Source organism: Myotis myotis, unplaced genomic scaffold (genome assembly GCF_014108235.1).
Source record: "Myotis myotis isolate mMyoMyo1 unplaced genomic scaffold, mMyoMyo1.p scaffold_m19_p_13, whole genome shotgun sequence".
Lineage (NCBI taxonomy): Eukaryota > Metazoa > Chordata > Mammalia > Chiroptera > Vespertilionidae > Myotis > Myotis myotis.
In genome coordinates, this window is record NW_023416317.1 from 7,778,639 (window position 1) to 7,804,617 (window position 25,979).

The window sequence follows — 25,979 nt, forward strand, 5'->3', positions numbered from 1 at the left end:
CTTATATTAGCATGCAGTCTGGCATAAGGTAAGTACTAGATAAAATTTGATTATTTTAACTATTATTATTCCTATAAAATATCTTAAATTTGAATTATTTAGATAGCTCAATTGTTCTACTCATGTCTTATGATTTCAAACATCTTCCTAAGATTCCTTGAGACTTGTGTACAGCTGTAAATTCAGAGGCAAGATAATATACTTGAGAAAGGATTAATAGACTGACTGACGATGAGAAATTCAGGAACTGTGCCTCTTGGTCACCTCCCAAGGTCACCAAAGCTACTTTGTATTTCCCTTCCCTTCAGCTCTTGTGAAATGATTGGGTTGTATCAGCAGCAATTTTAAACAACAGTAAACAAAGTTCATCCTTTAAAACCAAATCCTAGAAAGTAAGCTAATGAGAGAATAAACAAAGAAGGCTTCTGTCCCTACATATAAGAACTAGCTTCTCTTTATCAGGAGTGGTTTAAATGAAAATAGAGGAAAATTGTTTAATAGGAAATATTGAAAAGTGCTACTTTTAATCCTTTATAAACTTTAATTTTTAGTGTGGTATAATTGACATATAACATTATTTTAGTTTCGGCTGTACAACATAATGATTCAATATAAGAATATATTGTGAAATCATCAACAAAATTTTTCATTTCCTGTGATGAGATCTTTTAAGATCCACTCTCTTAGCAACTTTCCAATCTACAATAGAATATTATTCACTACAGTGACCATGCTATACATTACATTCCCCAGGACTTATTTATTTTATAACTGGAATTTTGTACCTTTTGGCCACCTTTACCCATTTTGCCCACCCCCACCTCATGCAACCACCAGTCTGTTCTCTTTATCAGTTCATTTATTTTTTATTTGTTAGGTTCCATATAAGATCGTATATTATCTGTATGACTTATTTCACTTTTCATAATGCCCTTAAGGGTCCCTCCATGTGGTCATAGATGGTAAGATTTCCTTCTTTATTTGATTTAAATATATTTTTATTGATTTCAGAGAGGAAGGGAGAGGGAGAGATAGAAACATCAGTGAGAGAGAATCGTTGATTGGCTGCCTCCTGCACGCCCTCTACTGGGGATTGGGCCAGCAACCAGGGCGTGTGCCCTAACCAGAAACAGAACCTGTGACCTCCTATTTCATAGGTCAACACTCAACCACTGAGGATGGCCGGCCAACATTTCCTTATTTTTGATGATGGAATAATATATATATCCCATATTTTCTTTATCCACTCATCCATTCAGGAACACTTAGGTTATCCCATGCCTTGGGCATTTTAAGCAATGTTGCAATGAACATGAGGGTGCAGGTATCTTTTCGAGTTAAGTTTTTTTAATTTCCTTTGGATAAATACCAAGAAGTGGAACTACTTGATCATATGGTAGTTCAATTTTTTGCAAAACTTCCATACCGTTACCAACAGTGCACAAAGGTTCCCTTTTCTCCACATCCTTGCAACACTTATTTTTCATCTTTTTGATAAAAGCCATTCTAACAGGTATGGGGTAGTATCTCATTGTGGTTTTGATTTGCATTGTCTTCTTTGAAAAAAGAACATTTATTCAGATCCTCTTTCCATTTTTTAAATCAGTGTGTGTGTGTGTGTGTGTGTGTGTGTGTGTGTGTGTGTTTTAGTACTGAGTTATACGAGTTCTTTATATATTTTGGATATTAACCCCTTCTCTGGTATATGAGACGTGCACATATTTTATTCCATTCCATAGGTTGCCTTTTCGTTTTGTGGCTGGTTTCTTTTGCTGCACAGAAGCTTGTCAGTTTGATGTAGTCCCACTCATTTTTGCTTTTGTTGCCTTTGTTTTTGGTTGGTGTCAAATCCAAAGTATCATCACCAAGACCGATGTCAGGGAGATCACCCCGTATGTTTCTTCTAGTTTTATGATGTCATGTCTTACGTTCAAATCACTAATCCACTTTGAGCTCATTTTTGTGTGATGCAAGAAAGCAATCCAGTTCCTTTCTTTTGCATGTGTGTGGCTGTCCCGTTTTCTCAAAACCAGTTGTTGAAGAGATTATCCTTTTCCCATCGTACATTCTCAGCTCTTTTGTCATAAATTGACCATGTGTGCATAGGTTTACTTCTGGGTTCTCTATTCTGTTCCATTCACCTGAGTGCCTATCAAAGTGCTATACATTTTAGCGATTTGATAGTGTGAGTTCTACAATAGTTTCCCTGAGAATCAGCTAATAGTTTGATTTCTTGACATTTTTCTGTTCCTTGCTAAACTCTCAGCAATCCCCTGATGCTGTGATTTGCCGGGAGCCGGTCCATCCTTGCTGTTTCAAGGGACCTGGCATATATGGCATACGGTTCTTAATATGTTTGCTCACTTTCTTGGCACTATGTGTTTTAACCAAGGTCACCTCTCTGAGAAAGGTTGTTTCCCCAGGTAGGGATTTTCCCCTTAAGTTAGGGAGGGAATAAAACCCCTTAACTAAGTGCCAGGCAGGTAATTAATCACTTTAACTACGAACAATCATGCTTAAGCTACATAATCTTTACTCCCTGGAATGGAGATAAACGCCCTAACCTTTGGAATAGAGATTGATAGGATTGGAATCAACTGGTATAAATACAGATGTAACAAGACAACAAGAGACAGAACATAGACACAGAACATAGACACAGAACCTAGAGACAGAAGAACTTCGCTGGAGAGAACACGGCAAAAGATCCTGGACAGAAACTGGAGACAGAACCTAGAGACAGAACCTAGCGAGAGAACCTGGCTGAAGAACCTAGAGACAGAACCTGGCTACAGAACCTGGATAGAACCTGGTGACTGAACCTGGCTGGAGAACCTGGACAGAACCTGGCTGGAGAACCTAGCGAGGGAACATGGCTACAGAACCTGGCTGGAGAATCTGGAGAACCTGGTTGGAGAACCTAGCGAGAGAACATGGACACAGAACCTGGCTGGAGATCCTAACCAGAACTTCGCTGGAGATCCTGAACAGAACCTGGCTGGAGATCCTGGCTAGAGATCCTGGCTAGGCTGCTGATCAACTGAACGCTGTCTCCGTGTCATTCCTTCTTCGCTGACTCCGTCCACACCTTTGTGGATCCCTGGACCTGCTGGGACAGGACCCCAGCAGTGATTGTGAGGAATTTTATTGATAATGAGAAGGAAGATCTTGTATTAGAAGAAATGTATTTTATTTTTTAAAATATATTTTATTGATTTTTTACAGAGAGAAAGGGAGAGGGAAAGAGAGTTTGAAACATCGATGAGAGAGAAACACTGATCAGCTGCCTCCTGCACAGCCCTCATGGGGATGTGCCCGCAACCAAGGCACATGCCCTTGACCCGGGACCCTTCAGTCCGCAAGCCGATGCTCTATCCACTGAGCCAAACCCGTTAGGGCAGAAGAAATGTATTTTAGTGAATTTCTATGAAGGTTGAAGACAAATACTTAAATGTCATCTCTTAAAAATCTCTTATTGTGTACTGTGCAGGTGTTACTATTTACCGTCTTTATGCATCATTGTATACACCCAGGAATTATACATTTCAGGAATACAATTGGACAATGGCAACAGTAGTCCATTTGGACTAACAACTTCTTTAGGATATTCCAGTCCTGCCAAGTTATTTTTCCTTCTACCAGGAGAAATATATGCAGTAATATTTCCAGAATAGTGGACATTTCTAGCATATTGCTATTTGGTCCCTGGTGTTGGCAATCTTAAGTATTTTCAACCCTGATGCCAGCCTACTAAGGGACAGGAAACTGGTTCTGGGAAACTTGGGCAAATGCACATGTGATATCTTTTACAAAAATTGTCATTTCTCTTGAAATCAGCACATCCCATCTTCCTGAGGACTGGTAAAGGAAAAAGCGCTTTTGAACCCTCCGGGATTAGGCAATTTACACGCAGACTCCCACATTCACAGACCAGAGTCCTCCCTCTCTGGCTTACTTTCTGACTTTCAAAGTTGCATCCCAGGGCGGAGCGAAGTAAGTGTAGGTTGAAGTGTCAGCTTTGCGGGGGCTGGAAGCATCTCTGGCAGAAAGCGTGCGTAAGTGATTGAGAAATCCCTCTTAGGACTGGTGCTTCCCCGCTGGGGCCAGGACTCTCCTCTGGCATTCGCCCCCAACCCCCATATCTCTAACTCCTCCCCCACCCGGGCAGTCCGAGCGCCAAAGTCCCCGCCCCCTCTGGCTGCCAGGAGTGGTTCTTAACCTTTTTTGGGACCGAAAGCCATGGGCCCTCTCAGAATGGGACGAGAGTCTAGGGAAATCACAGCTAGACAGTTTTTCGACACTTTCAGGAGGCCAAGGATTTGAAATATACCACCAAAAAGATTAGGAACCCCATCCCTAAAATTCCTCACTTAGATTAGATAACAAATCTCGTCCCTTGAGAGACTAAGGGAAGGCGCTTCTGCACTGGGCCACTTTCACTTGCAAGAAACCAAAAAAGAAAGGGTTTGGAGAAGAGAAGAGGAAGGAGGAGACCGGGGAGGAGAGAAGAGGAAGAGGACTGTAGCAAAAAGATGGGAACAGACGAGAGATAAAGAGAAGAGAAATACGGGGAATTAGAGGGGCGCAGTGGGAGGAGGAGGAGAGACCACGGAGGGGGTGGGGTGGAGGAAGGCCGATTCCGAGCGGCCTGGACAGCGAGCGCGGAGGAGAGAGGAGATTGGAAGGGGAAGGAAAGCAGGGAGGCCAGAGGGCAGAGGAAACGAGAGACCGAGAGACCCGGAGAGGGACTGCGAGCGCCAGGAAAGAGAGCCCGCAATCAGCTCTCTCCCCCGGGGCGGGGAGTCCCAGAAAAGCTCATCTCCACGAGGCGGCCAAGACCACGACCCGCAGCCTCCGCGCTCCCGGCGCCTCTGGCCGCCGCCTCCCGAAGCCGGAGGCCCGGAGCCCCGGAGTCCCGCACTGGCCGGGCAGGCACCGTCCGCCGTCTGGAAGGAGGCGGTCCGCACTCAGCTCGCTTTCCCCTCCCCTCTCCTGGAGGCGGGCACCCGGGGTATTTGAGCGGCGGAGGACCCGCGGCCCCCCCGCCTCCGCCCCCCATTCAAGAAGCCGCTCCGCTATCCGCGCCAGCACAGGGCGCGCGCCGCGCCTCGGAGCGCACGTTCGGCGCTTTCTCCTGCACGTTCCCCGGACATTATGCTGCCGAGCGGCGGAGCCGCAGTCCTCCAAGTGCTCCTCCTGCGGCTCCTGCGGCCCGAGCGGCTCAGCTCTCGGCAGGCGGCGGCATTGCTCAGCCGAGCGCGGACGGGACCCTCGCGGCGAGACCTCAGCGACTCCTAAAGTCGCACATTGGCGGCGGGCGCCGGCCTCCGCGCGCTCTACGCGGCCGCTGCCTCGGGTCGCCGCCGCCAAGGAGGGCAGGAGGGAGGGGTGAGGGCAGCGGGGGAGGGGTGAGGAGCACCATGCAGTTTGTATCCTGGGCCACACTGCTAACGCTCCTGGTGCGGGACCTGGCCGAGATGGCGAGCCCAGACGCCGCGGCAGCCGTGCGCAAGGACAGGCTGCACCCGAGGCAAGGTAATGAGGCTCCGGCCCCGGGACCTTTCTGCCCCTGTCGCCGGCTCCCCAGCCTCCGCGCCGGGAGCGGGCACCCCGCAGCGGAAGCCTCTTTCCTTTTCCTAGAAAGAATGATTTCCCGCTTTGCAGCCTCTCCCTTCTTTAGGTCATTCCCAGCCAATTTCCAGAGAGTGACACTGGGGAAGGAACTTACCCCCACACCCTTTGCTTTTAACCTGCTTTTCTCCCTTCCCCAATCTCTGTCCCCCAAAGTACCATAACTCAGTAACTGGGGGCAACGGCTAGCAGCATGCTTTATTTTCCTGCGGGTATTCGTCAGAATCTGAAATTACTTTATATATTTTTGACTTGTTCGTGTTTCTGGCTCCTAAGGGTGTATCCTCAGCGTCTTGCACATTTCCCTGCTCTTCCTAGCACACAGTAGGTGCTCAGCAAATATTTGTCCACTGACTGAGAGGGTGAAGGGGTTGATTCAAATGGGAAAAGAAAACCCATTGGAAAGCCACTCAGGACAAAGCCCTCCCTCACCTTTATTTTAATTTAAAACTTGCGGAAAACTAAATCACTGGTTATGTGTCTCTGCTTCTCTCTGCAGTGAAATTATTAGAGTCCCTGAGCGAATACGAAATCGCGTCTCCCGTCCGAGTGAACGCTCTCGGAGAACCCTTTCCCACGAACGTGCACTTCAAAAGAAGGCGACGGAGCATTAACTCTGCCTCTGACCCCTGGCCTGCCTTCGCCTCCTCCTCTTCCTCCGCTACCTCCTCCCGGGCGCATTACCGCCTCTCCGCCTTCGGCCAGCAGTTTCTATTTAATCTCACCGCCCAGGCCGGATTTATCGCTCCACAGTTCACTGTCACCCTCCTCGGGGCGCCCGAGGAGAACCAGACAAAGTTTTATTCCGAGGACGAAGCAGAACTCAAGCACTGTTTCTACAAAGGCCACGTCAATACCAAGTCCGAGCACACGGCGGTCATCAGCCTCTGCTCCGGAATGGTGAGTGGGCGCGCGCCCCCTCTCCCCCCGCCCGCTGCGGGAAGGCTTCATTGCCCTCCAGCCCGAGACCCTCAGTGCGCGAGTCTCTGCTCCGGCCCAGAGTGTGAGCTGGACGCCTGGAGGCCGAGGTGGCCAGCCCAGAGCGTGCGCTGACACTCGAGAGGCGAGCACGCGTCCGCCCCCACGGGGTTCTGGAATTTGGGAGCTTTCTAGGGTCCTAACCCTGCTCAGCTGCGCGCTGGAAGTTGGTTCCTACACTCGGCCGCCCAGGAGCCGCTGAGTGTTGGGAGGGCCCGACTCCTTATTGGTGCGTCTTGAGTTGGGGGTGTGGGCAGAGGATCCCCAGGCTTGGGTGCGGGGAGTTCCCTCTGTGCATCGCGGAGGGCGGTGCGTAATCTAGAGTCCCCGCGTTCTCCCCTGGCCTTTCTTCACGCGCCAGGAGCCCTGAGGCTGACCGGATTGACAGGGAACAGGTCCCGTCCTGGAACGGAAGGGTGGGCCCAGCGCTCGGGGGCGGGGAGAAGGCGGTGCCTGCCTCGGACGCTGAATTGGGGAGGAAACGGGTAGTGGGGTGCGGCGCAGTCCGACTCTGCACCCTAGTGGTGGGGTGGCTCGGAGAAGCAGAGACATTGCGAGAGGGCCCGGAGATGCGGAGATGTCAGTTCTTTTGGGGCTTCTGTCACCCCTTGGAGTTTCCCTAGAATCAGAAAAGGGAGCCTGCGGCGCACGTTTCCCTTGAGAGGGAGGGCGCGAGGGCGGAGCGGCCACCTCTCTGCGCAGCAAAGTATAGACTTAGCCTGGGATCCAAGCTGGTATCCTGCCCCCCCCCCCCATCCCCCAGGCTTACAACCCCCCGCCCAACCTGCCCTTCAGGAGGTCCTACACGGCATCGTCCCCCCCACCCCCGTCCCCTCCCCGTGACATGTGAGGACCCGCAGTAAGATTCTGGCCCGACTGATAGCAGCCTTGACTTTCTCAAGCGACATACGTTGCTGCCACGCGCGTGTGACGCAGAAACTTTCCCGGGTCAGGCTCTCCTAGCGCAGGGCGCCCGGTGATGCGTTAGCCTTCCCCTAAGCAACCCCACACCCACTGTCACCTTTAAAGTGGGGGCATGGATACTTACCGGGGTGCTCGGCTGCCCCTCCACGCGCTGCTGCTGCTGTTCGGGGAGTCCAGAGATCCCCGTGGGGATGTCGCATCCATCTCCGCCGCTCAGCGGAGGGAGGGGTCCGGAGGGGAGCCAGGCAAACCTGAAGACTGGGAGCGGGCAGGCTAAGCCTCTGGGATGCGGGCATCAGGATGAGCCCCTTGAGCCCCCAGCAGAGAGCCGTGGCCAGACGTGGAGACTGGGGTGGGCGGAGACGGCAGTTTGGCGAAGGCAGAGGGGGTGCTGGTGAGTCATCTCTGCCTCCAGACCTAGGTAGGGCTGGAGCCCAGGAATCCTTCTGTTCCTCGAAAGGTTCCAGCCGGCGGGTGTGGGCATAAGCCGGGTGCCTGAGCCAAGGGCATCAGAGCGCCTGCAGATCCCAAGACGGTAACCCCGAATTTCAGAACCTAACGGGTCGGGCTGCGTCTGTACGTCAAGTTTGTAAACAGCCTTTACTCCTCCCCTTCCCCGCCTCCACACCCCGCTGAGTGGCCCCTGTGGTTGAATGAATATTTTGCTGCGCAGGACCTTCATTTCTATTGGCAGTTTTAGGCAGCCACTCGCACCTGGAGGTAACTCTTAGGCCACTGAGGACAGTTCTTCAGAAACGATGCCTAGACTCTGATAAGCCTATTGATATTGCATTTAATTTGCAAGCTGCCTCTTTTGGAGGAAGGGGGCAGTCCTAACATACATCCTAAATATATGCACATGTCAGTGATTAATCTATCCCCCAAACCCTCGCCCCTTTGTCTTCCTTCTGAAACCTATCTTTCTCCACCTCCCTACCCTTCCAACCCCCCCTCCCCAGACTTCCCCTTACCATTTTTTGTAGCTGTGGAATTGTGGTATTCCCAGTGGCCTAAAAGCCCCCAGCAAATCTTTCACTCTTCAGGGTGGACCATGCTATTTCTGCCTCCCCCCATCACCACACACACACACACACACACACACACACACACACCTCACTAGTAAAGTATCAGTTTCCCTGAATTCCATCTCAGATGTATCTCTTACCTTTTCTGAGCATCCCTGCCCTAACTCTAGCCCTCTTCACTTCTCTGCTCATTGGGACTGATGTCTAAGAAATATTTGTCTCTGGCTTTTCCTCCAGACTCTTTTCTCTTAAGCTCTACCACTAACAAATGAATGATCCCCGGATGCAAGGCCACATGGTTCCCGGCTCACCAGCTCTGCAGAGCGCATGCCCTGTCACAACTGTGAACTCCATCTGGCCCTTGAGACCATTTGCAGTGCTTCTCACCCCTCTCAGGCCGGCAGGTCCAGGGCATCTCTCAAGCTTTCCTCGAGAAGGCCTGTATTTCAGGCAACCTGCTTTTGCTTCTTTTACTGAATTTCCCTTCTATCCTAATCCTGCCTCATTGCCCTTGGGCCTCCAGACTTATTTATTCATCTCACCCAGCTTCACATGCTCAAATCATGCCCTTCTTTTGAAGTGTAACTTAAATGTAACTTAGATATCTTTCTCCCCAGGAAACATGTTCCTGGTCCTATGGACTGCTGCCATGTCTCCCCCTTCACCTTCATAGATGCATATGTGTATGTGTATTTCTCTATTGATTCTTCTGTTTGCTCCCTTGTATTATAATTATAGTTCTCAGTAGGTATGTTCTGTCCCTTTCTCTTTGGCAGCAGGATCAACATCAATTCATTTCGCTTCCATATTGGAGCCTTAGATATTATAGGTGCACTAGAGACCCGGTGCACAAAATTCACGCACAGGGGACGGGGGAGGGAGGTCCCTCAGCCTGGCCTGTGCCCTCTTGCAGTCCAGGGCTCTCACAGCCCAGGACCCCTTACTCCTTACTGCCTGCCTGCAGCAGAGGCGGGAGAGGCTCCCGCCACCGAAGCTGCGCTCACCAGCTGTGAGCCGGGCTTCTGGTTGAGCGGCACTCCCCTGTGGGAGCCCACTGACCACCAGGGGGCAGCTCCTGCATTGAGCGTCTGCCCCCTGGTGCTCAATGCACGTCATAGCGACTGGTCGTTCTGCCGTTCAGTTGATTTGCATATTAGGGTTTTATTATATAGGATACCCTGTATGTTTGAATAAATGTTCACCTTGACCAAGAAAGAATTACTCTTAGATCAAGCAACTACTTGTGAATCAACAACAAAATTAATTTGGCACTATATGGGTACCATTTATTGAACTCTCATTATGTGCTTTGCCTTATAATGAGTACTTTATGTATGCATCATCTCATAGAGAACCCTCACACAATCCGATCCTCAACTCATTTTACAGATGGGGACAGTGAGGCTTTGAGAGTTGGACGCTTGCTCAAAGTCTCACACTCCTAAGTGGCACAGCTGGGGTTCCCACCCAGTCTTTCTGACCCATGCATTTAGCCACTCAGAGACTGAATCCATATTCCTAAAGAGAATATAATTTAAAAAGGTACTGCACTGCCCTGGCTAGCGTCACCCCATGCACCAAAAGGTGTGGGTTTGATCCCTGGTCAGGGCGCATTCCTAGGTTGCAGGCTCCATCCCTAGTCGGGGTGCATACAGGAAGCAACTGATCAATGTTTCGCTCTCATATCCATGTTTCTTTCTCTCTCACTCTCTCTTTCTAAGCATCAATAAAAACATGTCCTTGGGTGAAGATTTAAAAATAACAGTAAAGATAAAATAAAAAGGCACTGGACTGAAGTTGGGAAATCTGAGTTCTAGATTCAGCACTGGCTCTGTTCAGCTGCTCTGTCCACCAAAGGGCAACTGCGGACCAGCCACTTTCTCCCTCGGCTTCCCTTTTCACCAGACGGGCCAGACCCTCTCCAGATGAACTCCCAGGCTTGTCCCAGTACTTACGGCTTGTCTCTAGTAGGTTTTACATATTGTAGTATATATCCTGCACTGTGTTCAGAGAACACCAGAGTTGAGTATTGGAAACAGAGAGACCTGCCTGGGTGAGAATAAAGTTGTTAAATCACTTCGCCAAAAACCAGCTACTCTTTTGCCTGCTCTGTGCACACCAGTGCTGTTCCCTCGTTGAGCTAGTGGCCCCTAAATCATGTAGAGAACTTTTTAAAAAACATAGATGCTAGACCTTACCCCTGGAAATTCAATTTGCAGATAAGCGGTAATGCCCCAAATCTGAATTTTTAAAAAACTTCCCAAACAATTTTGAATCTTAGCTAGGTCTGGAACCTGCCCTAGCCTAATGCTTCACAAGCTTTATCGTGCATAAGAATACCATGGAGTGCTCATTAAAATTCCAACTCCTGCCCTGCCTTGAGATTTTGATTCAGTGGATCAGATTTGGGGTGGAGCGTGATTATTTGAATTTCTAGCAAATTTCTGGATGATGCTTATAACCTTTATGGACAGTCATTTCCCTTGTGTCCAGGGAAAGGTGAAAGGTCTGCTTTTCCTTTACTTTTTCTTTTTCTCCTTTTCTTCCCCCCCCCTCCCCCAACCCTCCCCCCCAGTGCAGGAAAGGGAACAATGGAAAATGAGAGAAGGGTTTGACTCCTCTAACACATTGCACGACATGGGGAACTTTTTCATGCTCTTGTCATGTTTTGTTTGGGTGGGTCAACCTTGAGGCATCATTCATCATTTGCAAAACTGTGGGTATGTGAGAAGGAGAGGAGAAAGAGTTGCCACTTTCAAAGTGCTTAGAATGATTGGCAAACACAACTGTATCCTGGCACTTAGAGGCTAACACCACAACACCAAAAGCCACTAATATGTTCTAAGCCCTTACAAGGTGTTAAGTACCTTAAGTGCATTATCTCATTTAATCTGCAGGATAATCCTTTATAGTAAGTTTATCCCTAATTGACGAACAAGGAAGCTGAGGTTCAGCATTTAAGGAACTTACCCAAGATGGGTGGCAAGATGGGTGGGTAAGAGGCTGTGCTGGGACTAGGACCTGTGTTGGGCAGCCCGGCCCCAAAGCCTGGTACTGAATCACTGCCTGTTGCAAAGGGTAGGAAAGAAAGGGTGGGAGAGACTCATGGGCTAGTGTCACAGGTGGAACCACCTTGAGTGCCTTGTGGTCAACATATGCTTCCTGAATTTGAAGTCATGATAATGCTTCCGAGGGTCAGCTTTTCTCTCAGAGATCACACGGGTCCCTCAATTTCCAGCTGTCTTCACACAGAGAAACACTGTCTGTCAACAGCCTGGAGAAGGGAATATGTGATTAGAACTTGAGCGCCAAGGAAGTATTCCTTAGAGTCGGATTTGGTGAGCAGGAACAATAGTGTCAAGTCAAGGAGAAGGTACTGGTATGGCTGAGGATGAAAATAAATCGCTCTCCAAGTGTGTCCGCAGCATTTTCGGGTTAAGCAGCCCTCATGACAAAGGGATTGGGTCAAATGGCACCGTCTCCACTTTCAAATGTTTCATCTTTATGAAATCAACCTCTCATCTCTTCCTTTGCAGCTGGGCACATTCCGGTCCCAGGATGGGGATTATTTTATTGAGCCGCTGCTGTCCGTGGATGAACCAGAAGATGAAGATGAACAAAACAAACCCCACGTTATCTACAGGCTCAGCACCGCCCATGAAGAGCCCTCCACAGAAAGGCACGCGTGCGACACCTCAGGTATTCGTGTCTTCCTTCAGCAGAGATCCCACCCCTGTGATGGGTCATTGCCCTGCTGCAGACATGTAGCTCTTTCATAGGCTAAAAGCACTACCATGGCCATTGGCTTTTATTTGATCTTCCAGTGAGGTCGGAATATCCCCATTGTACAGATGTGAAAGCGAAAAAGATCCTTAGCACCTTGTCCCAGGTGGCACAGCTAGTAAGTGACAAGGCCAGGATTCAAACTCCAACAGCAGTGACTCCAAGCCCACTCTGGGCAGAGCTGCCTCTTTTGTTGAAGTTGCTAATATGACTAAGCTTAGTAATGTCCTAGGCCAGTGGTCGCCAAGCTTTTGGACCTCACGGATTACCAGTGGTCTGTGGACCACCGGTTGGCGACCACTGTCTTAGGCTATTAGAGCCATATCTTCAGTCAGCAATTGCTTATGTTTCTTGTTTTCTATTTCTTTATTTTATCATGTAAGGTTACAAATGTAACTCAAAAACTGTGTTTCATGGGATTTTTCCTATCCGCTTCAGTTTAGCTCATGTTCTGTGGCTTCTGGAATATGTGACTGGAAGTGTGGGTTGCAAGGTCGGGTTTCTCTCAGATGCATCTGTGCCCACAGCTGGATCCTGGCCAGGTGCACTGAGGCTGCCTGCTGCCGGTGAGCTGGGCAGCATTCTCCCCGCCACTGGACCTGGCAGAGATGCTGAGGCTTTCAGAGATGACCCCATGACCCCACTGACGATCTCACAGCTAGACCATAAGGAAAACCTTTGTTTGCCTGTCTTATTCCATGGTTCATTTTCTCGGTGCGTGTGTGTGTGTGTGTGTGTGTGTGTGAGAGAGAGAGAGAGAGAGAGAGAGAGAGAGAGAGAGAGAGAGAGAGAGAGAAGGAGAGAGAGAGAGAGAGAGAGAGAGAGAGAGAGAGAGAGAAGAGAGAGAGAGGAGAGAGAGAAGGAGAAGACTTAATAATGCCTTTCAAAATACCCTCAAGGTTTATTTTTAAATTAACTACCCAAGTCAATGGACTTTGGATTGATTTTCTGGGCTAGAGGACAAGTCATTGTCAAATCTTGTTTAAACATAAAGAAGAGGGTATCTAAAAAGGTGAATATTGAGGACAGTGGAAGATGGCTTACTTTTTCACAAAAGCTTATTTGGTTCTGGGCATTGTTGCTTTGGGGCCTTTAAGGGTCACATTTCAGATCACCACGGCCAGCGTTTATTTTTCCTTCTGACTTTGGCTTGTCAGTGACCAGTGTGGTGGGCCCTTCCTTCATTCCAGCAGCTTTGACTGTTCCTCCAAAGGTTGCTGCTGAACTCGCCACTCTGGCTTCTCTCCTCCAGCTGCTCCTGCACCCCTCCTTTCAGCTCAGATGCAGGGGCTCACAGTAGTTGGAAAGAACTTTGGAGTATGGCACAGTTGCCAGCTGCCATTAGAGAGTTGGGCCAGCAGGTCATGGCAACCTCCGAAACCAGGTAGCCTTCGCACAGGGAGTGAAAATAGGTGGGGGGAAGACCCTCTGGCCAGAGAGGAAAACATCCTCTCAGTAAATATCAATCCATTTAGATTCAGGGATGCCCCCCCCCCCCCCCGCCTCCCCCAGATCACTGAGTGGTAACCAAGAGTAACCAAGTGGCCTGCCCATGGAGCCATTCAGGAACCTTTGCTATTTTGTAAGCCCCTTTCTGCCCATCCTTCCCTTTGCATTTCCAGATGAAACCCCAGGTTCTGTCACATGGACACTCTCTATTTGACCCTGAACTTTGCACAAGGGGATGTAGTTGTCCTTATCAGCGAGACATACTTTCTGATAGGTGAGTGAAAGGCAGAGAGTGGGCCAACAGGAAAAGGATTGTCTTGTTTGCCTGGGCGGAGAAGACAGTGTTTATCTGTTGCTAAAATGCCTCTCTCACCCTCCCATCTCAGCAAGGCCAGCTGTTTTTGCTTCTTAAGGCATTTAGGAATTATACACTTATTAATCCACCAATGCCACTTCTGTGGAAATAATTGGACAATTGTGTAAAGGTATTTATGGGAGAATACTCAGTACAGTGTTGTTTATTATAGAAAAACGCTGGAAACAACCTGAGTGCCCAGGGGTGGTGGGGGGTGAGGTATGCATTTGATGGATTCCTATGCAGCTATTAAAAATGATGGCAGAGATGTATGTTAACAAACACAGAAATATGTATAGTATGTGAACAGGCAGTGATGATTCAGTGTATATGGTATGATTTCATTTTCTTAAATAATGAAGTGTGTGTGGGTGCATGGGGGTATAGAGAAAAAATCTGAAGCAATATGCATGGACATATCAAAAGGAATTATTTCTGTTTGGCAGGAACAGAGGCAGTCTTTTATGTTCTTATATTTTTGCCATGATTCTGTAGCAGTTTCATAATCAGAAAACGGAGTTTGAAAAGAAATGGGGATGGGGGCATGTAGTTATTGTGTAGCCCCATAGCACTTGTCACCAGGGACCAACAGCCAAGCCAAGATCCTATGCTCGCTTCCTTGCTTTTTCTTTTTCTTTTTGGGAATGAGAGAGTTTCGATACCACACAGACAGAAATCCTGCTTTGTAGCTACTTCTTTGGAGCACTGGGCTGGTCAGAGCTGAGGGTCCCTCTCCACCTCACTAAATTCCTGGTACCCATTGGACTGACCTGGGGATGGCCATGGTTTAGTCTCCATTAGGGATTGCGGACCTGTCACCACATTAGAACGTACCGTCAGTTTTTGGTTAGGCTCCCAAGGGTATGATCATAAACGCGGAAAAATATTAAGATGATAATTAAAGTCATCATTTGTTGGTCTCATAGTATGCGCATGTGGGGTCTCAGTGCTACCCATGTTCCATACGTTATCATATGTAATTCATTCATCAACACTGCAACGTAGGTATTATTATCCTTATTTTATAGTTGAGAAAATGACAGCACTAAAGTCACACAGCTGGTAGGAAGTGGGCTGACTTGAGCCCGGGGCGGATCCCAGTGTGGTCCACTGTGGACCAGATTATCTTGAAAACAATGGAAGAAGCTACCTTTGAAAAATGCTTTTTTACTTAAGATTTCAGAACATCCTTTTTGACTTCCATCTAATCTAATCCCTAAATGACACTAACAATGGCTGACATTTGCTGAGCACGCGTCGTGTGGCAGGCACTCTTACCCATGTTTTATGTGGATTATATGTTTTAATCCTTCCCTCCGCCTGGATTGATTTTGCAGTTGGGAAAATAGAGACACAGAGAAGTCCATACAAAGCTCATAAACATAGCCTTTGTCCTGGTCTCCTTAGAGCAGCGGTTCTCAACCTGTAGGTCGCAACCCCTTTGGGGGTCGAACGACCCTTTCACAGGGGTCACCTAAAACCATCCGAAAACACATATATAATTACATATTGTTTTTGTGATGAATCACTATGCTTTAATTATGTTCAATTTGTAACAATGAAAATACATCCTGCATATCAGATATTTACATTACGATTCACAACAGTAGCAAAATTACAGTTATGAAGTAGCAGCGAAAATAATTTTATGGTTGGGGGTCACTACAACATGAGGAACTGTATTAAAGGGTTGCGGCATTAGGAAGGTTGAGAACCACTGCCTTAGAGGATTCTTTGGCCGATCCCTCTGTTGATTCCATTGTATTCACATATGAATTACCTTTTCTGTAGGAATTTTTAAATGCCTTCCCAGAATTTGATTTGATGTGAGGGGGGGGCTGCCTGGTGCCTGGAATTCCCACCCAGACTAATGAGTCACCAGGGACTGTGTCTCCAGCATGCCTCAGTTGGAGGGGAGGCTTGTTACACATTAACCTCTTGAATCCATTAATAATTTAGCATAGATTAGCTGATTAGATTAGCTACCCTGAGCGTTGGGCCCAAATGGAGTGAGAGACAGAGCTGAGGAGCAGACCTCTGAGGGGGCTTTAAGTAAACAATTCTGGGACAGCTGGAGGGTTCCAGGCAGTAATGGAAGCTTTGGCTGACTTCACAGTCCCGGCTGGGCCCCAGCAGGGCAGTGCTTGTTGGCTAATTAGTGATTTCTGTGAGAAGCTAGCCAGCCTCCATTTTCCCACACACGCTCATGCCCTCAGACCCTTCCCCCAGCCCCTGGGCCTGTGCACAGGAGGACAGGCAACAGGAGGGACCGTGGTTGCTTCCTTTACGCCAGGAGCAGCTTGCTGGGGGGCAGGAGCTCCAGTGACTCCCATTTTACAGCTGAGAAGACTGACTGGGAGGGTCAATGGCCTGCCCGCAGCGTGTACAGGAAGCAGGGGCGCTCCAGCCTGAACTGGAGTTCCTATTGTGTTGACTTAATTTCCTTTCACTTACCCCACAGCCTTCATACCTTTTTCTCTTTTTTATGTTCCTCAATGACTTGATGATTAATAAACAGTCAATATAAGCAATGACCTCTAAAAGCCTTAGTAAGTTATTAGAAAACTATTATTTTAAGTAACTGAATTCTTGAGCTTATTTCCTCACCTTTATCTTCTTTGTAGCACATATATATATGTGTGTGTGTATATATATATATATATATATATATATATATATATTGCTATTTTTAACATTGGAAGCTATAGTGTAATATGCCAAAAAGTCATTATAGGATAGAACAAAAGAAACCTCTAATATAGGAATGGTTTCTTCTCTCATCTGTTCTCATTTATTCATTGAATTTTTTATTTTAGCTTTTTACTTTTCATCTTGTTTTTAAAATCATTTTAAAAAGTTAGAGGTGTGGTAAAACAAACATACTCTCTACATTTAACAATGACAAAGCATTTTCCACATTTGCTGCTTAATTTTCCTGTTTTCTAGAGTATTTTAAACTAAACTCAGATATCACGACATCTTCTCTCTAAATATTCCAATCTACCTGTCTGGAAGATGAAGATATTTTCTTTCTTTCTTTCTTTTTGATATATTCTTATTGATTTTAGAGAGGAAGAGAGAGGGAGAGAATCATTGATTGGCTACATCCTGGACTACCCCTACTGGGGATCAAGCCTGCAAATCCGGGCATGTGCCCTTGACTGGAATCGAACCTGGGACCTTTCAGTTCGCAGGCCGACTATCCACCAAGTCAAACCAGCTAGGGCTGAAGATATTTTCTTATATAACTGTAACATTATTTATGATGGTGAGGTAAATCAATGATAATTTCTCCATATCACCTAAAGAGTTCCTATAGTAAAGTTTTTCTAATTGTCCCCAAAATGCCTTTTTATATTCCTTCTGCTTAGATTGTGATCTAACCAAGGTCCACACATTGCGATTAGTTATGTCTCTTAAGCAACTTCACTTGTTGTCATTGTAGTTGTTAAAGTTGCTGGTTTAGTTTTAGTTTTGCTCCCATGGCCCCTTTTCTCCTTTCCACGTCGTTGGCTCTTTGCTTGGCCTTTGTCACCATAAGGTTAGGCTGCATTTGCAGCCGTTTGAAAGAGCAGAGTCAGCACCCAAACCCAGAGCAGGTACCAAGAACTCCGCCAGCGGAAGGAGCCCCTATCAGAGTGGCTCCACAGAGCACAGAAGGCGCTGTGGTCGGTGGCTTTTTGACGCCGTGTCTAGCAGCGGCCGCCGACCTTTCAGACCTCACGGACCACCAGTGGTCCGCCGATCACCTGTTAGCGACCGCTGTACACAACTGAAAATCATGAATGAGGAGGAAGCATTCTGAGTATCACAAAAAGGATGAGGAAATGAAAGGTGTGCTGGTTTGTGCATGTGTGGGCTGTGGCCTTTGAGAAGGAACGAAATGAAACGGAGTGTAAATGTTGGCCAAGCGCTTCCTTCTGTATCGACCCCCATCTCTCAGGGGACGTGGGAATTAGAGTGGGTATGGAAAGCGGTTGGCCTGTGGTGCATGGAAAAACTTCCAGTTGATGTGATGTGATTGGCCTCAGCATTTCTCTGTTAGTTTTTGTTTTACAAATCTTTTTATTTTCTAGTTGTTTCCCCCCATGTTTCTAGTAAGGTATAATTCACATGCAGTAACAGTCAGCCTTTCTAGTGGCCAGTGCTGCAAGTTTTCGAAAATGTATATCGTCATGTCACCATCATCACAGCCAACATAGAGAGGAATTCCTGTGTCTTGTGTGGCCAGCCCCCTTTTCTATTTCTACAGGTTACCAGCCGTGGGCAAACTATGGCCCGCGGGCCGGATCCGGCCTGTTTGAAATGAATAAAACTAAAAAAAAAAAAGACCGTACCCTTTTATGTAATGATGTTTACTTTGAATTTATATTAGTTCACACAAACACTCCATCCATGCTTTTGTTCCGGCCCTCCGGTCCAGTTTAAGAACCCATTGTGGCCCTCGAGTCAAAAAGTTTGCCCACCCTTGGGCCCCTTCGCAGCTGTCATAGAAATAGGATCACTAAGCATAGGGCTGCGGCTCATCCGGGTGGCCTGTATCAGAATTCATCGTTTTTCATTGTGAGCAGTGTTTCTTTGCATGAGTACACATACCGCAGTTTGTTTATCTGACCCAGCTGAGGGACAAAGTTTTGACAATTACAAACAAATTCGTACGCGTTCATTTCTCTTGGGTAAACACTTAGGTGGGAAATTGCTAGGTTATATGGTAAGAGTATGTTTAACTTCACAAGATACTGCCATCTGGTTTTTAAAGTGGCGGTGCCATTTTGCAGTCCCAGCAGCAGGGTATAAAAGTTCCGTTTTTCTGCAGCCTCACTAGCATTTGTTATTGCCAATATTTGGTTTTACCTTTTAATTTTAGCCCTTCTAATAGATTCGTAGCGGTATCTCCTCACAGTTTTAATTTGCATTTCCCTGATGACTAAGCATCGCTTCGTCTGCTTATTTGCCATCCGTGTATCTTCTTCGGTTAAGTGTCTAAATCTTTTGCCCACATTATAAAGAACTGGAATATTTCTTATTATTGAATTGAAACGTCTTTATATATTCTGGATAAAGCCCTGTATCAGCTATGTAGTTCAAGTGTCTTCCCCCAGGGCACATGCTTGGTGCCAGCTGGATCCCAGTAGGGGGTGTGGCTCGGCTCTCGTTGTCCTCATTTGCAGACACTATTGCATCCGTGGCTTCCTTACTTCAGTGCAGACATTGCGTGCAGCACAGACAGCGCTGTCAGGGCGACACTGACAACGAACAGTGTAGGATTCGGTAGAGAGTGTGTTCAAGACGCAGTGAAGAGAGATGGACTAGGAAAGGCTTGTTTGCGACTTGTCCTTGAAAGCAGTGCCTATGCCAACAGAGAAGGCGCTGCTGTTGTTATTTCTCATTGGTGTACGCAGACAGCTTCCCGCTCCCAGCCAGTGTGCTTTATGATGGGGGGCGGGGGGGGGGGGGCTCTTGCCTCACAAGCAAAGCAGTTACAGAGGAAGCTTTGGATGCCCGAGGATGCGAATATGTTCTCTCGCACAGAGCACGCACCGCACAGGGGAGAGAAAGAGACAGCCAGCGGCAGTGAGACAGGAGGGGCCGTGGCGTGACGTTCAGCCCTATAAGGCCACGCTCCTGGGGGAAGAGGAATGGGACACATAACCCCACGATTTCCCAGAGTTCCTGTCCTGTGCTTTGTGGGCAATACAAGCGTTTTCCCAAAGGTTTCCTAATCCTTACATTTGATGCTGGTCCATTGTAACAAGTCCGATTAGAGAGAATGGAAGTGGTTTTCAGACACTGGTATCTGTTCTAGCAGGTCCAAAAATAAAAGCTACACAGTAAGTGATGGAGATGTGTGAGTTGTACTCCCCCTGACATTATTTAACATCAGCTACAGCCCACTTCTTTCCTGTTGGTCTCTGCGTTGGGGTTCCTCTGTCTCTTGCCTGCCCACCCTGTCGCTTGGTGGTTATTTCTCCTGTGCACTGAGTGACAGTGGCCAAGAGAAGAGGTCTTTGGGTTTTTCTCCTTTCAAATCCTGGGGCTTCATTTTTCAGTGTTATTCACCTTTATCTTATAAGTATAAGAATTTGTATTTTTAATATTAGATGGAGTTTGGAGAGAACTTCTACCCCAGAGAACTTCACGGATTAGGCAGTGGTTCTCAACCTTCCTAATGCCGCGGCCGGGAGCCGGTCCATCCTTGCTGTTTCAAGGGACCTGGCATATATGGCATACTGTTCTTAATATGTTTGCTCACCTTCTTGGCACTATGTGTTTTAACCAAGGTCACCTCTCTGAGAAAGGTTTTTTCCCCAGGTAGGGATTTTCCCCTGAAGTTAGGGAGGGAATAAAACCCCTTAACTAAGTGCCAGGCGGGTAATTAATCACTTTAACTACGAACAATCATGCTTAAGCTACATAATCTTTACTCCCTGGAATGGAGATAAGAAACGCCCTAACCTTTTAGAGATTGATAGGATTGGAATCAACTGGTATAAATACAGATGTAACAAGACAACAGCACACAGAACCTAGACACAGAACCTAGACACAGAACCTAGACACAGAACCAACACAGAACCTACACAGAACCTAGAGACAGAAGAACTTCGCTGGAGAGAACATGGCAAAAGATCCTGGACAGAAACTGGCCACAGAACCTAGAGACAGACCCTAGCGAGAGAACCTGACTGAAGAACCTAGAGACAGAACCTGGCTACAGAACCTGGATAGAACATGGCAAGAGAACCTGACTAGAACGTGGTGACTGAACCTGGCTGGAGAACCTACAGAACCAGGCAAGAGAACCCAACCATGCTGATCAACTGAACGCTGCCTCTGTGTCATTCCTTCTTCGCCGACTCCGTCCACACCTTTGGGGACCCCTGGACCTGCTGGGGTTGGACCCCAGCATGCCGCGACCATTTAATACAGTTCCTCATGTTGTGGTGACCCCCAACCATAAAATTATTTTCATTGCTACTTCATAACTGTAATTTTGCTACTGTTATGAATCATAATGTAAATATCTGATATGCAGGATATATTTTCATTGTTACAAATTGAACATAATTAAAGCATAGTGATTAATCACAAAAACAATATGTAATTATATATGTGTTTTCCGATGGTCTTAGGTGATCCCTGTGAAAGGGTCGTTCCACCCCCAAAGGGGTCGCGACCCACAGGTTGAGAACCTCTGGATTAGAGGACCAAGACTCAGAATTTCAATTGGAGCCAGAGCGAATGGAAAGGTGGCCCAGACAGGCCTCTTCCTTCGCAGAAAAGCTGGCTGGGAAGGTGCTTAGAAAGAGGATGTTCCAAAGTGCCACTCAAGCCCTGGCCAGTGTGGCTCAGCTGGTTGAGTGGTGCGCCCTGCACCAAGAGGTCATAGGTGGATTCCCAGTCAGGGCACATGACTGGGTTGCCGGCTGGATCCCAGGTAGAGGTTGTGCAGGAGGCAACTGATCGAAATTTGTCTCTCATATCCATGTTTCTCTCTCCCTCTCCTTTCCTCACTCTTTAAAATCAATAGAAACTTTTTTTTTAAAGTGGGACTCAAGTGACATATTGAAAGTGCCACTGGATTTAAGTGTAAGAACAATTAAGAAACCAGTGAGATCATTTCAGTTATCTTATGGCTATGGAGAAAGATAACAGACTTTTAATTCATTTAAGGAATTAAGTTATTACAGGAGAGCTGAATTTACAGCAACTAAATATTTGAGCTGGCCAGGTGCTGCAAGCAAGTGACCTACGGCTGGGAGGGTTCCTGTCCAGGTGCTGTGGGAAGGTGGCCTGTGGCTGTGCGGGTTCCTGGCCAGGTGCTGTGGGAAGGTGGCCTGTGGCTGTGCGGGTTCCTGGCCAGGTGCTGTGGGAAGGTGGCCTGTGGCTGTGTGGGTTCCTGGCTAGGTGCTGTGGGAAGGTGGCCTGTGGCTGTGCGGGTTCCTGACCAGGTGCTGCGGGAAGGTGGCCTATGGCTGGGAGGGTTCCTGGCCAGGTGCTGTGGGAAGGTGGCCTGTGGCTGTGCGGGTTCCTGACCAGGTGCTGTGGGCAAACGACCTATGGCTGTGCGGGTTCCTGGCCAGGTGCTGTGGGAAGGTGGCCTGTGGCTGTGCGGGTTCCTGGCCAGGTGCTGTGGGAAGGTGGCCTGTGGCTGTGCGGGTTCCTGGCCAGGTGCTGTGGGAAGGTGGCCTGTGGCTGCAAGGGTTCCTGGCCAGGTGCTGTGGGAAGGTGGCCTGTGGCTACAAGGGTTCCTGGCCAGGTGCTGTGGGAAGGTGGCCTGTGGCTGCAAGGGTTCCTGGCCAGGTGCTGTGGGAAGGTGGCCTGTGGCTGGGAGGGTTCCTGGCCAGGTGCTGTGGGAAGGTGGCCTGTGGCTGTGCGGGTTCCTGGCCAGGTGCTGTGGGAAGGTGGCCTGTGGCTGGGAGGGTTCCTGGCCAGGTGCTGTGGGAAGGTGGCCTGTGGCTGTGCGGGTTCCTGGCCAGGTGCTGTGGGAAGGTGGCCTGTGGCTGTGCGGGTTCCTGGCCAGGTGCTGTGGGAAGGTGGCCTGTGGCTGGAAGGGTTCCTGGCCAGGTGCTGTGGGCAGATGGCCTGTGGCTGCAAGGGTTCCCAGGGAGCTCCACTGTGATCAGAGCACAGCATGCCCCTGGACCACTCGTTGCCGTAGAGGCTGGAACACCGACATCAGGATGAGAAAGGGTTGGTACTGCAGACTGTGGTGTGCAAACTTGTCCTCCTGTGGGAACTGGGAGGCTGTGCAGCAAAGGAATGTGGGAGATATGCTCTCCAGGAGTTGCTAGAAGCTTTTTAAAAGAGATCCTGCCCAACTGCTCTTTAGTCTCTGATAAGGGAGTGATACCTAGACCCACCACAGGCATCCGCTCTGCCTTGGGCCACCCAGGAGCTGCTGTCAGATAGCAGGAAGCCCTGGAGCCACTCCATTCCGCAGCCCTAAAAGGGTGCTACCCTCCAATGAGTCACCACAGCCACACCCCTCAGCGTGGACCAGCCCCAGGCCCAGTGCAGCTTGTTACGTGTATTAAGGCATTTAACTCCCCTCCTAGGGAGGAACCATTCGGATCCCATTTCACAGATGAGGAAACAGGACACAGAGGGCTTAAGTGACTGCCAGGGTCACACCGATTGCATGTGGAGCAGCGGGGATTTGAACACAGGTCTCTCTGACTCCCAGGCCCCAACTCTTATCTAGCATATCTCACTGCCTCCAGTAGTCACTGTGCACACACTAAATGCCTGGAATGCACCGTCCTATAGAGCAGCCAGTAGCCCTGTGTGGCTCCTGAGCCCTTGAATGTGGCCAGTGCCACGTGTTGCAATGACAATATGTTGCATATATTGACTTCAGTAGAATAGCAGAGTATTAAAATTAATTTCACCTGTTTCTTTTGGCTTTTTCTTTTACTGTGGCTGTTATTCTTAGCTTCCAGGTGTGGCTCACATTTTATTTCTACTGGAAAGTGCTGACCTAGAAGATCCCAAGGCATGTCGAAACGGGGCCACAGACAGTGCAGGGCGGCCGTGGGCCGCTGGCACCCGCCAGCCAGAAGGGCCTAGCTCCCCTGATTGCTTAGAGATGGAATGAGTCAGAAACAACATTTCCCAAAGGGTATTTTGCAGGATATTAATAGCAAAATCCAACAGTCTCTTAGTAAAATATAGACTTGGGTATGTCCAGCATTTTATAACTTCAAATAGATGTTCTTTAAATACTTTCTCGAGTTGTTTCAAGTGTGCCTCAGTTTCCTCGTGTGTGCCTTGGAGACAGCAGTCCCCACGGTGTCTGGGTGCCGTGAGGAATAACAGACTAATCCGTGTGCAGTGCTTGGAGGAGAGCCTGGCAGGGCGGCCTCCGACAGGGGGAGTTGGTACTATGGTAGCGGCCGTCTCGCCATGACAGCCAGAGGGGCGGCAGGATGCTGAGGGAGGGTGTGAGCAGGGCCTGTGGGGGTGGTGCCCCAGCTCTCAGACCTGATTCAGCAAATTTAACTCCCCAGGTAGCTGGAGGCACCCACTCCTAGAAAATAGTGTGCTGACCCTCAGACATAGCTCCCGCCACCCACCTCCCAGCACAGCCCCTTGAACTGCAAGAAGCTTCTCACATTCTTCTTCCCCGAGGAGCACCCGGCAGTACCCTCCTTCCATCCCTCTCTTCCCAGGTTGCTCGGTCCCCTCACCTGCCCCACAAACTGGCCAAGGTCCTGGGAGTGCCCTAGTTCATGGTTAAACCAATGTAAACTGGTTTCTTTGCTGCAAGACTTCTCCAAGCTCTTAAAATGCTAATGTGCCTGGGAGAGGTCCCAGATGTGAATGTGCTTAAAGGGTTTTTGCAAAGCTACCTGGTTTGTTTTTGGAAATATCTTCTGGGACTAATGTTCCGGAAACCACTCAGGGAAACATAAAGGTTCTGGGAGCCAAAAAGAAGGCTTAGCAGCATAATCTCTTCCTCCACTGCCCTTTGCACACATTTCATCAGTACTGAGCATGGAGCGCCATCAGACACGGGCATGCCACACACACACACACACACACACACACACACACACACACACACGGACACGCACCCATGCGCACACAGAGCTCACAAAGTGATGCACACGAGGACTGCTGTTTTTAAAGCTAGCAAATTGAGGGCCCTTTTAAAAAAGTAAACCTTGGTAATTTCATTCATGCCCTTTAAAGCTTTATAAACACAGAACAATCCCACCTCCCTCAGCACCCACCCCCCACCACCACCACCCAATTTTTGGAAACACATTGTTCTGTACTATTAGAACATTCGTTGTTTTATGGCTGTTTTTGTTTTTCTGTTTCATCTCTTCCTCCGCACGCTGTTTATCCACCTTCCACTGACCCCGCAGACTGCTTCTCCGTCCCTCCCTGCAGGCCCCGCGAGTAGCTCTCTGAGCACAGGCCCAGCGCCCAAGCTTAGAGCTGAGGAGGACTCAGAGGGCAGGGAGCTGCCTTGGCTTCCTCTCTTGCTCCCGGGTTATCAGCCCTTGGAGCCCGTTGAGAGGTGCAAGTGCTTGCATTTGTTTACATGGAATTACATCGCAGACTGTGTCTTCTCACTCTCAACCCTCATGTGTTGTTACCTAGATTGAAAGTTCTGTGGAGGCAGGGCCTGGCCTTTTCTGTCCTTCCTTCCTTCCTTCCTTCCTTCCTTCCTTCCTTCCTTCCTTCCTTCCTTCCTTCCTTCCTTCCTTCTCTCCCCCCCCCCTTCTTCCCTTCCTCTCCCCTTCCTTCCTTCCTTCCTTCCTTCCTTCCTTCCTTCCTTCCTTCCTTCCTTCCTTCCTTCTCTCCTCCCCCTTCTTCCCTTCCTCTCTCCTTCCTTCCTTCCCTCTCTCCCTCCCTCCCTCCTTCCCTTTCTTCCTTTTAACTCTCCTTTCCCATAGAAGGTTCCTTCTATAGCAGCGGTTCTCAACCTTGGCTGCACATTAGAATCACCTGGGAATCTTTTTAAAATCCTGATTTCTGGGCCCCATCCTCTGGAAATTCTGTTTCTTTGTTATGGGGGGGTGGGGCCACAACATTAGTAACAAAGAAACAGAATTTCCGGAGGAGGAGGCCCAGAAATCAGGATTTTAAAAAGATTCCCAGGTGATTCTAATGTGCAGCCAAGGTTGAGAACCACTGTTCTAAAGTAAAGTTGTTTTGCTTGAGAAACCCTAATGTCAACATACTAACTTATGAGGAGAGGGTATTGCATGCTACTAGTAAAACAGTACCAGCTAGTAATTACCATGAGAAATATTTCATGGCTCCTCCCTGTGCGTCCCACACCGCTCTAGGGGCGTTTTATGTGTTTCTCTTTCCGTCGG

At 48.4% G+C, this 25,979-nt stretch overlaps 1 protein-coding gene across 11 annotated transcripts in view; it reads left to right on the plus strand.

The window, feature by feature from the left end:
* Positions 1-4,664: 4,664 nt before the first annotated feature.
* ADAMTS9 (ADAM metallopeptidase with thrombospondin type 1 motif 9) overlaps positions 4,665-25,979 on the plus strand; it is a 164,116-nt gene continuing 142,801 nt past the window's right edge. For 5 of the 11 annotated variants that reach the window (XM_036331656.1, XM_036331657.1, XM_036331655.1 and 2 more), the window contains exons 1-3: positions 4,668-5,535; positions 6,131-6,531; positions 12,095-12,257. In XM_036331656.1, the coding sequence (XP_036187549.1) occupies positions 5,421-5,535; positions 6,131-6,531; positions 12,095-12,257 (679 nt within the window). In that variant the 5' untranslated portion in view covers positions 4,668-5,420. Of the gene's footprint in view, positions 5,536-6,130; positions 6,532-12,094; positions 12,258-25,979 lie in introns of all 11 variants that reach the window. The other 6 variants (XM_036331648.1, XM_036331647.1, XM_036331650.1 and 3 more) reach the window with 2 other exon arrangements.